This window comes from Nyctereutes procyonoides, unplaced genomic scaffold (assembly GCF_905146905.1).
Source record: "Nyctereutes procyonoides isolate TBG_1078 unplaced genomic scaffold, NYPRO_anot_genome, whole genome shotgun sequence".
In the NCBI taxonomy this organism is placed as follows: Eukaryota; Metazoa; Chordata; class Mammalia; order Carnivora; family Canidae; genus Nyctereutes; species Nyctereutes procyonoides.
In genome coordinates this window covers 79559839-79572228 of record NW_026575125.1, presented here as the reverse complement: position 1 = coordinate 79572228, position 12390 = coordinate 79559839, and the positions used below count along the sequence as shown (strand labels likewise).

The window sequence follows — 12390 nt, the reverse complement described above, 5'->3', positions numbered from 1 at the left end:
TTAGTCTTTCTGACTTTTACCTGCTCCTGAAACCAGTCTTCGTGATTGGATCCCGATTTCTAGACCCCCTGGATCTTCTCTGCCCCAGTCTCTACCTTTAATATGATAACTGATCTCCACCAAGTCATTTAGACAATGCTGATAACCCACGGCCATCTCCCTTTTGATCTTCCCCAATTTAAGCTCCAGTGAGAGAGAATCGAGAACTCATGAATACATATATATTTATTTAATTCATAATATAGCATTTTGGATGGCTGGGATATTTTAGAAGGATGAGGCTGTGTAATCCACAGATGCTCAGATTTCTGTCACTAGGAGAGACACTAGTGGTCCAGAGCTCCCAGTACAAACAAGCCTGGGATAAAATATTTGATAAAAAATAGTCTGGCAGTCTAATAAATATTCTAGCCAACAACAACAACACAGTATATGTCTGAAGTAAAAGGCAGTTTTACCTGCCCTGAGGGCAGTCAACCTGGACAACCTGTAAAACACAGCCAAATACAGCCAATGGTTCCAAGGCTGCAGCTGACTTTAGGAATGGAAATAAGCATGAGAGTGGTTCTTATATGTCAGCCTCACATTCTCCATTCTGTTGAGGAAAGGGTATCAAATATTTGAGCTTATCAAAAAGTCCATCCATGGATTGCTCCATCCAGGTAGTCATATATAAATATGTAAACCATGGAAGCTTAGAAAATTCACCTAGTGTATTTAAGGTGAAAAGAACATATAAGTGATTTTGCTGAAATCTGAATTTCACTGCATCCAAAGTTACATAATGGAATTACATGATAAAAATACAGATGCAGTAATTCTTACTTACAAGTAGTCACAACTCCAATGTGGCATTTAACATTTCTATCATATTCTCAAAACAGGTTTAACTTTATTTTGATTACTTTTGTGCTTGCTTTAATAAGACAATATAAAAAGTGGAAACAAGCATAAATTGCAGACAGAAAGAATAATCTGCTAGCAGAAAGGATTGTAGGAGAATAGATTGACTAGGGCAACAACAATGAAAACTGAAGGCATCACCTTCCTTGAAGATGTTAATTAAATACAGGTCCTATTCCCTTTGTCCAACTGGGTTTATTTAGCTAGAGGTAGTCAATGACTGACTTCTCTTAAGGTCCTGGGCATTGCCACGATCTACAAAAGCCTTGAAGTGTGTTTTCCGGGACTCACCACACCCCCACTGAGTGCTTTATCCCCATGTTGTTTCTTGGAAAGCACTTTTCATTATTTGACTCAGAAACTTCATTGGTTACCTCAAACCCAGTTTAATTTCCTACATTATTCAGTAGGCTAAGCTCTGAGTGATTTTTTGCTCTAACCAAAACTTAAATTCATCTTCAAAGAATGGTTTGAAAAGATTCAAAAGTTCTTGAAAAGAATGGTGCCACACGCTCTAGACAGTTCCCCAAGTTAACTTCCAAAGAGCTTTTGAGGCGGACAGTAGTCATTTATATGCATGAATCCTGGGACATTTGCAAAGTAATATCAATACAGCCCAAATGGAGAAGTAACCAAGCTTTTCTGCCCAGGAAATAACAAACACCGATATGTATATCAGACTACAACAGGGAAACTTTGCTTATTCATTCGTTCGTTCATACATTCATTCAATAAACATTAGTCAGGCAACTACTCTGTTTCACACACCATGCCAAGTATTAAAAATACAGCAACAACAAAAGACACAGTCCCTGCCCTCAAGATATTCACAGTCTAGTAGGGAAGATCATTATTATACATTAAGCTTTTGTGTGCATCAGAATTACCTGGGAACTTGTTCAAAATGTAAAATTCCACTTATGTGCCAAGTCAATTAAGTAGATCAGGAGTGGGGTCTAAGATCAATTGTTCTAACAAACACCAGAGGTGACTAACAGGTGGTCTGAGGACCACCACACTTCGAAAACACTGCCATATAATGTGATTATTGCTAGAAGCGGCCCCCGGGGGTGGGGGAGTGAGGAATGCTCAGGGTACCATGAGAGCTCAGAAGAGAACATAGGGCAGTCTGGGGAGGGGTCAGGAGTTAATCTGGTTGAGAGAGGAGGGGGTGGGGAAAGGTAGTCCAGGCTAGGGTCAAACGTAAGGTAGGGAAATTGAAACTGTCCCAGGCCACTAAAACCAAAAGAGTGCAAAAAAAAAAAAAAAAAAAGGAATAGCTTGAGAGACCCAAGGATAGAGTAAAGAGAATTGGACTGGGAAGGAGGGGGCATGTTCTTCATTTTTGTAGCATTTTCACACTGTTCCCTTAATGTAAGAACAATCCCTGTTTACTCAGGGCATCAAAACTGTTAATAATATCTCTATTCCAGGCCCAGAGAACAACTGGTATGAAGTATGTACTCTATGTCTACAGTAACAAGTGTAAGGAGCAAAGTGGCAAAAGATGAAGCTGGGAAAGCAAACAGGAACCTGAAAAGCCCAACCCTAAGTAAATGGGACCTTCTACTGAATGTTATGGGAGCCACTGAGAGATTTTATGAAGGGGGAAAATCATTTATTTTGTTTAAAATCTCCCCCAGGAGAGACCAGAGTAACTCAGAAATGAAAGGCGTACATTTTAAAGCACCACAACAGTGTATTGGGGCTGGAGCTGGGAGGAGGAGGTTAATATTTGTTGTGCACTTTGCTACATGCCAGGTGTTGTGCTAGGCAGTTTATATGTGCTATCTTTTGAAATATTTGCAACAGCCTTGTGAGGTAGGTATTATTTTACAGAAGAGGAAACAGAGGCTCAGAGAAGTGAAGTGCTTATATCCTAGGTCACACCGCTCGTAAATGGCATTAGAACTAGGATTGTTTTAGTCCAAAGGCTATGTATAAGCTTTCCACAGCAGCAAGCTATTTCCTAGCACTGCTGGATCTGACTGAAGTTGCTCATTTCCTAATTAGCAGAAATTACATCTGGGCTTTTTAACCAAAAAGCCAACTTTGCTGCTAGAATACGTAAGTTTGAGTCTGCCATCTGAATGGGCATCAGTCCTGCTTTCCATGTTAGGTGAATAAACAATACAAAGCTGTTATTTAGGGGATTTATATAGATACTTTGTCTCTCCTACACAATAGTAAGGCATTTGACAACAAGGGACTGTGTTTTATCGATACATCAGCAGCAGAGTGGTACCCAGCATCTAGTAGTTTGTTGAACGAACGAACGAATGAATGAATGAATATCCACCAAGGTGGTTGAAAGGAAGAGAGGAGACGTTTTAGCATTGTTTCAAGACTCTAGTCTGGTGGCTTGTTACAGCTACCACTTTGTACAAAAGTAATATTTTCGCTAGACTCCTTGAAGCAGACTTATCTGCTGGGAAGGAGAAAGCTCTGATTCTGACATCCCCAGTCTCTGCAGTGAAACTGACAAAAGCAGAGACCATAAAACTTGATGCCCTTCAACAATAGTGATGAAGATTGGGATGAAAGTTACATTTGCATTTGCCAGGAAGGGTTGGCTAAAGCAGAGGAATAGTGTAAACAAGGTCTCATAGGAAACAATCCTTTAACCTGCTTAAGAAAACAGACGGTTCTCAGGCATTCTCAAGCACTTCAGAAGTGTTTTATCTGAAAATACAAGTACATTTATATGGAAATGGTTGTTGCATCTAAAACACTCCATTCTTACTGATTAAGTAAATAAAGTTCCTAAAGAACGTCCATTGTGCAACTCTTGTTTTAGCCTAATTCTAGTAACTGTATGTACTTGACAGTAATAAAACTATTTCTTTGAGACATTCTGTGATGGAATTTTTAACAATTCAGACGAACCTCCTGTATTAGGTAGCCTCAGTGAAACGTGCTACATATAATGCTTCTACTTGGATCAATTTTCTGCCCAGCAATAGCATCTCTTGGGCAATCTTGTCCCTCAAACTCTCTTAAACCAATTTAGAGCTCTTCCCACCATCAATGTCATTATTGCACGTGAATGTCTGTGTGACAGGAGAGAGAATGGGAGGAATGAATGGAGGGAGGAAGGAAATATTGCCTGATCTTGATGTTCCCTTTAGGGGACAAAAATGGATGCTATAATTTAGTTTCCCTTCCACTATATTTCTCACTCAAATGAGCAAATCAAAAAATTTACTATGTATATATAATTATAAAATGAATATATAACATATTATTTATTCATTTTATATATATATAATATATACACATACATGTTCTTCGCTATAATAAATCCTTGATTGTAGGCTTTTATCAAAAACTACATATAATGTGTGATCCTTCCACACTTCAAATCCTACTTAGCCAAACTAGAAAGGCTGACATGTGCCCACGCACACCCTTCTGGCTGGCTAGCCCCTTGTTCAGAGCATCTTTCTACATTATTTACTTAGAATTATCTTAATTCCTTCCAAAATAATTTATACTCCCAGATTACTGGGAATTGTTAATTCTCCAGTGATAAGAGAGGTATTCCCTAGATTTCCCCTCCAATGGCTTGAACCCAGACTATTCAGACAATTTGTTCTGAAAAACTCAATACCTTAATTCGAATATAGGCTTTAATGCACAAAAATTAAATCTGTAATATCTAGTTATTTTGGATGCTTCAAATGAACTTTATTTTGTATCTTGTATATTGGACACTAACTGAGGTTTAGGAAGGAAGGAAGTGCTGAACTAGAGAGCCAGTGAATTATATGCTCTCTTGAAACTTAATGGCAAGCTTTCATCCCAGAAACATAAGGGGATTCTTGAGGCCTGCAGTTGCATTCCTGCCGCTCAGGGTAATCAATAAAATCTGGGGCAGGCAAGCCAGACAGGATCATGAGGGATTTGTTCCAGATTGTGAATGTTGGACAAACTGGAAGAATGAAGGTCACATCAAAAGTATGAAGATGGAGAGAGTTAGCTGGGTCATAGAACGACAGCATGTTGTTGTCATAATCCAGAAGGACACCCAGACGCTTCAACTGTGGGGGCACATCCACCAACATTTCCTTGTTGTTATGTCTCACTACAAAGTTACTATTGCATCGAGAGAAGACCCATGAGGAGGCATTCTTGCCAATCCATTCGTTCTTGGGAGCGGACTTGTAGGCAATACCAATTGCATACCTGTGAGCCCATGGAAAGGAGAGAGAAATGAACATTTATTAATGATCTGATTTGTGCTGGACACCACATGCGATATATAAGAACTCTAATGCGTGCTTCCCCCTTTACAAAATAGTTTACATTTTAGGCCTATAACGTTGATAGCATGAGAGCCGGACAAAATCAGCAATTAGAGTGTTGGAGTACGGGGCACCTGGGTGGCTCAGTGATTGAGCGTCAGCCTTTGGCTCAGGTCCTGATTCCAGAGTCCTGGGTTTGAGTCCCACATCAGGCTCCCTGTAGGGAGCCTGCTCCTCCCTCTGCCTGTGTCTCTGCCTCTCTCTCTGTGTCTCTCATGAATAAAAAAGTAAAATCTTAAAAAAAATAGAATGCTGGAGTAATTTCCAACTCCTAGCCCAGTGTGTTTCTCAAGATTTGATTTGATTTGATTTGATTTGATTTGATTTTACAAAAGCCAGCCAATTTTTCTAGGAGTGGTTTTCATCACATGTCTTTTAACCTTGACTTACTGGTACTATGTTTGTACTATGGAACTGAATCTCCCAGGAACCTAACAACAGGGGGAAAAAGGAGAAAAAAATAAAAGCAGGATCTACTCACCAGGTGCAGGAACCCATAACTACCTCCCAGTAGTGGCAGCCACTGTCAATGAATATATTCCCTGCTGCCCCATAGCACCCTGTGCTGCTAAACCTCTCTGGGGTATGGCTCTTCTTCAGAGAGCTTTCATCCTTCTCCATCTGCAACCCATCATTGGAGATCTTCAACTTCTTGTGAGTCATTTTCGGATCCAATTTAAAGGGTTGGCCTGAAAAAAAGTAGAGAAGAAGAAAATGCATGAGCAAGTATTTAAGAATGCCATCTTTGTCCCCTAGGACTATCACTACCAGGGGATTCTTGATATGATTCTTGATATTCTTGGGCCAGTGAGAGCTGGCTGCTATTTTTATTACATTATGGAAATAGAGACTGAAGGCATCATTTTCAATAAAATAAGAATCAGCTGCCCCCCATATGTTATCAAATTAAAAGAGGGCTCTCAGCACCTCATGTTCTCAAATATGTTTTAAACTCTGCTTTATTTCAGTGGGTAGTTTGGGAGTTGAGTAGGTCTTAGGGGAAGGAGTATTCAAGGTGAGATAGTGTGAGGGGAACTGATGAGGTTATTGCTGGTTGGTGACAGAACAAAAAAATAAGAACTCCGTAAAGGCCATCCTTCTACCCTCTTACAATTGGGATGTAAATAACATGATTAAGTGACTTCGTTAGAGTGTCTGATACATCATGAATGATCAGAGAGAACATTTGTTGTGTAGGATCATTCACGACAGAGAATTCCTTAGAACCATAAGACGACACAAGTGACTAGGAGCCAATTGCTGGGTGTGACAAGAGCTGGATTATACAAAATGGGTCTGTGGCAGACACTGAACACAACACCCATTCCCTGCTTTTTCTCTTTTGTCCACTTTCACTATAGAGGCCAGAAAAACTATAAAATATTCCAGTTGCTAGCCTCTCTTGCTGCTAGGGGTGGCTAATAAGATGGAAGTGAATGGAAAGAGAAGTCAGACAGATTTGGGGACACTTCGGGGAAAGTGCCTGCTTTCCCAATAGAAGGAGATAGCCATCACATGCACCAACCCTTTCTTCCTTTCCCTATCTTAAAATGAAATATGACCTCTGGAGGTAGCAATGGCCATATTTTTTTAAAATTTATGATAGTCACAGAGAGAGAGAGAGAGAGAGGCCAGAGACACAGGCAGAGGGAGAAGCAGGCTCCACGCACCGGGAGCCCGACGTGGGATTCGATCCCAGGTCTCCAGGATCGCGCCCTGGGCCAAAGGCAGGCGCCAAACCACTGCGCCACCCAGGGATCCCAGCAATGGCCATATTGTGACCATGTGACAATGAGTCAATATGCAATGGGAGAAGGAGCCTGGGTCTTCTACAACATCATTAGCATAGAACGAGCTGCTGCACTGGCTCTGAACTGCCCACCTTCAAACTTCTTGCTATATGAGAAAGAGAAAAAAATACTATTTGCTTTAGCTACTCACAAATACTATTTATTAAGCTGAGTTAGTTGGATTTTCAGTCAACTTCAGTCAGAAGCATTCCAAACAGGTATGGCTTCTCTGCAGAAGGATCCTACCAGATTATCACAAATAGTACTGTTTTACACAATTCTTTGCCCCAAGCATGGGATGGGGTACAGAGAAAAACCCTGTAATAACACCCTCCCAAAACACCAGCTGCTACTACATATACTTTGTGTGTATCTTTGTGCTCATGTATTTCCCAAGGTCACCAGCAAACCCCAGGACCAAAGCACAAACTGCTGTGGGTGCCTGCTCAGGACCTCCCTGGTGCAGAGGAGAAATGGAACTCTCCTTTTGGAATCACCATAACGTACTATTTGTTTTTAGTCGGGTGGGTTCACTGTTCCGGCTGCCTGCTTGGTTTATGGCTTTAACAATGAAGATGTAGCGGGTCCCGCTCTGAAGTCCATGCACTGTGTAGTGGTTCTGTTTAATGTTGGGCACAATCATCCAGCTATCCACTGAATTGTACAGGCCTGTAAAGAGGGAAGGAAGATAGAACATTAGCCAGCAGATAATAGAGGATGAGAAGCACACTGACAATTCATTAAAAGCCCCCATTACCACCACCAAAAAAAAAGTGAATTTCATTTTGTTTTCTTTGGAGTCCCAGGAGACAGAGTGAGGTAAATATCTTCTGTTTCTTTTCTCCCACGGAGCTAGGCTTAGGCCAGGCTCCCTGCCTCTGATAATTGAATGTCACCACTCGTGAAAGTTAGGTTGCTTCAGTTTTCTGCCCAGTACCATAGGAAAGGCCACTCTACAAAAGTCACAAAATCATCACTTTTATGGAGTCTCTGGATCTTTACACCAAAGGTCCAATCCTCTGAGAGCTGACTCTAACCTGGTATGGATGGAGCAGTCCTGGGCAGAGCACAGGAACATGGACTGTCAGAGCCAACAGGACACCCACACACTGTATTTCCCTCATTTGACAAATGGGAAACTAAGTTTGAGAGAAAAAAGTGACTTGCCCAAGGCCACAGACAGATGGTGATGGTGCGGAGAGTGTAATCCTGGTCTCCTTAACCCTAGTCCAGTGTTCTCTCCACCCACTACATGACAATTCATGAAGTAGATAACAATATTCCTTTGTCCCTGCAAAGTATTGAAGCTTCCAGGGCTTATGTATGGCTCATCTCTCCCACCCCATCCTCACCCTTACTTCCAAAACTAACTAGGCTCCAAGGTATCATAGGGAAGCCAAAGAGATGGCATGAAAAACAAAGCCAAAATTACCATCTCCTTACTTGATACTACCCATTTTTGCCCCTTCCTTGTTCTAATACTCATTTGAAATTGGATGGTCCAGGAACACATTGTTGCCTGGAACCTTCTTCCTTCTCAAGCCCAGAGATCTAGGTTTCTGCTTTCAAAACTCTTTGGACCATAAACACTGACTTAAACAGAGAAAAATGTGCATAATTAAAAACACATATTTGGATAACTGTGAGTAAAAGAGGGGTTGCTGTTCTATTTGTGAATTATCGAGGCTTCTTTTCTTCTGTTATCTGCTTTTTAATCAGTTTCCTGCTTTTTAACCACAATTCTACCAAAGCATGCAAAAGAATGGGGGCATGAAAAATGAGCAGTAAATTTAGTCACTTCTATGCAACCCTCATAAATGATTTAGTGAGGCTGAAAATTAAAAATAATCATGAGTGTTTTAGCAAAGAATAATAATAATCATTAGTGTCTTGAAAGAGATCCGATCATGAGGGCTTTATAATGAAGTTGATGGGAGGTTGAAAAAGTCTAAAGTAAAACTAGAAAAAGAGGCATAGTGGAGGGCAAACAGAGATGTCCTAGAAAGAATAACTGGTGAAGAAGCTCAGTTATGCTCATGAAAGACAATAAGGATAAGGGCCAGGAATAATGTTGGAGGGCTTGGTTATCCACGTGCCGATTCACAATATGAATGATAAACTGCAGAGGGAAATAAATGATCTTCCAGATATACTTCTAAAAGTATAAAACAAAACAAAACTTCACAATGAAGTACTATGTAGCTATAAAAAAGAATGAGAAGGATCTCTATTAAATGATATGAAGTGATTTCCAGGGTATATGGTTAGTGGAAAAAAAGCAAATAGCAGAAGAGCATATATGGTATGCTATTTTTTTACAAGAAATAAAGGCAAATAAGAGAACATACATATATTTGAAGTTGATGACCTATAAGGGATAGGGGTAGAGGCATGGGATTAGAAAGATATGGGAGAGGAGGACACTTCTTTGAATACACCTTTTTTGTATTATGTTCCCTTTGGGAAACACATTGTCATTCTATAAATTCATAAAATCACAATTAAATCAATATGAGTGGGAAAGAGTGGAGACTAAAACCAAAGGCAAAGTGATACCAACAAACCCAAACACACTTCAAATGAAAAACAACCACACCAAAGGGATGGGGGCAGGAGGAGAACTGAAAACAAATCCTGAACTATTGTTTGTTTCTGTAGTGGTATGGGCAAGGCACTTCCGAAACTGTTGCATATATTATGGGATTAAACAAATGAACACGTGTGTTGATGTTGTTAGGAGCCAGGGTTCTCACCGTGGAAGGAAGAACAGACAAACATGGAATGGGGAAAGGCAAGAAAGAACTTTTGGAGATGGACTGGAATTGGTTGGAGGTATTGGTATGAACTCATGATTTCTACATATGTGTGTATGTGTATTCATATGCACATGCATGTTAGGTATGTGTGTATGTATATTACGTGTGTGCATATGTATACATACATAGGTATATGTGTGTATTTCTAGTACCCAGATCCTGTTCTCTAATAACATCCTACCATTAAAAAGAACCAGGGTTCCTTAGAAAAATGGCTGATTTCAAGGCTGGGGCAGGATAAAGTCCATATGAGCCTAGAATCTTGAAGTACTCAAGTATATGATGGGAAGATATAAGGACCCAGGAGATAAATGGCCCTTACTGGCTAAATCTGGACAATCTGAGCATCAAAGTAAGCAAGGGCAGTGAAGAATTCTAAATCACTGAAGAAAGTGAATTCATGAGTCCATACTGATAAGTAGAAAAATAAACAGGGGGCAAGTATTTTGCTTACAGTAGAATGCAGAGTGCCAACTTGTAAATGTAGGAAGGGATGTTCATTTGGAAAATCATCATTTTGCAATCATTAGAGTAAAAACTGATGGGTTTGATGAGAAAGCAGGACATGTTTATTGTCTCAAAGTGTCACCACACAGATTGCTTATTAGTTGCAAAAGGAAAAATAGTAACTACATGGTTAAGAAATCCAGCAAAACCTTTGACCAGCTGCACAAAATGAGCATCATTAACGAAGGGCAAGTGGACATCACATGGCTCCAGATGTGATGTCCTAAGGAGGACAAAACGTTTCCAATGTAGTATTCCAGCCATGAATGCATAATCTGAATATAAATCATGAGGAAATGTCAGAAGAACCCAAAATAAGAGACAGTATAATAAAGAAATAAAAGGACATTTTAAGAAACGATGTCAATGTCATTAAAGATAAAGGCTGAGGAAGTGTTCCAGATTAAAGGGGGCTAGGGAAAAATGATGATTAAATGCAATACTGGATACTCAACTCTAAAGGACAATATCGGTTTCTTTCTATGCTATAAAGGATGTATTGGGTCCAGGTGTCAAAATTGGAATATGAATGGTGAGATCAGAAAAAGTATTGTAGCAGATCTCTTAAAGCTGATAAGCACACTGTGGTTATATAAGAGTTTCCTTATTCTTAGAAAACCTACACTGAAGAATTTAGTGGTAAAAGGTCATGATGCATGCAATTTACTCTCAAATGGTTCAGAAATAGACATAGGTAATGCTAGCAAATGATAAAGGAAACAGGACACAATATCAAAAAATAGATGAATCTGGGTAAAGAGTATACAGGCATTCTTCATGCTACTCTTACAACTTTTCTGTAATTTTGAAACCATTTCTAAATTTTGAAAAGGTAAAAATATAGGATTCCCTGGATATCACTGAGACTTGGCAAGATGGGGTTGATGACTGAATTATGGTAATGGAATTATACAACTTGTCCAAAAGGGAAAGACCACAGTATGGAAATCCATGAACCTGAGTGTAAATGTATGGTGGAGAACATTTGCATGCAAATAAAAAGGAGAGGAAATAATTTCATATTTGTGGCAGTATATTACAGGCTGCCTGGTCACATGGAGGGTATAGCCAGTGCTTTCATAATGCAAAACACAAAACTGAAATAGAGGAAAGATAGACAGTAATGGGGAAGGCAATCAGCCAAACAACTGTTTGAATTCAGCTAACAGACCATCAGAAATATTATTGGCTTGTGACCATTCCAAATCTTAGACGACAAGGGGAGATAGTTACAGATAAAGGGAGAAGCTTAAAAAAGAATAAGGGGAACTACTTCTCCAGGCAAAATTCTAGCCAACAAGAAAGAAATTTCTGGTTAAAGAAAATGTGGAGATTGATTATTTTAAGATTCCTCAAATAAATAGTATCATGTAGTATTTGTCCTGTGTCTGGCTTATTTCCTTTAGCATAATGCCCTCCAGGTTCATCCATATTGTCATGAATGGCAGGATTTCTTTCTTTTTTAAGGTTGAATTATATTTTATTGTACGAATATAACACATTTTCTTTATCCATTGATCTGTTGATGGACAACTTTTTGTATGTCAATTATTCCTCAACAAAGTGGTTTAAGAAGAGAAAATGTGGAAAAACCTCAAGGGAAAGTAGCTCTTAGAGTCAAGGTTCAATCAACATGGCATAACAGTGGTAGGCCAGACGGATGGTTAGGACTGGGACCTTGAATCTTCATGACTATGTATTTTCAGTAAGATAGTTTCATCTTTAACAATTATTTATTTGTTTGTATGGTGAGAGGGGGGAGTGGGGGAGGGCAGGGCAAACAGACTCCCCACTGAGCACACAGGGTTCAATCTCATGACTCTGAGATCATGACATGAGCCAAAATCAAGAGTCAGAGACTTAACCAACTGAGCCACCCAGGAATCCCTAAAATAGTTTTGTCTTATCTGCTCATTGCCAGACAAAATTTTGCTCAGTGTTCTGACTTTGTCCCTGTCCTATTCCACTTTTGTCTTCTTTTTTTTGGTCATATTTTATTTATTTGACAGAGAGAGAGAGTGAGCGAGCACAAGAAGGGGGATCAGCAGGCAGAGGCAGAGGGAGAAACAT

At 39.7% G+C, this 12390-nt stretch overlaps 1 protein-coding gene across 5 annotated transcripts in view; it reads right to left on the bottom strand.

Moving 5' to 3' along the window:
• Positions 1 to 3558: 3558 nt before the first annotated feature.
• Positions 3559 to 12390, bottom strand: part of MID2 (midline 2) — a 110039-nt gene continuing 101207 nt past the window's right edge. For all 5 annotated transcript variants that reach the window (XM_055338712.1, XM_055338710.1, XM_055338713.1 and 2 more), the window contains exons 8-10: positions 7505 to 7666; positions 5689 to 5896; positions 3559 to 5088 (exon numbers count right to left, since the gene is read on the bottom strand). In XM_055338712.1, coding sequence (XP_055194687.1) covers positions 4686 to 5088; positions 5689 to 5896; positions 7505 to 7666 — 773 coding nt within the window. In that variant the 3' untranslated portion in view covers positions 3559 to 4685. The remainder of the gene's footprint in view (positions 5089 to 5688; positions 5897 to 7504; positions 7667 to 12390) is intronic.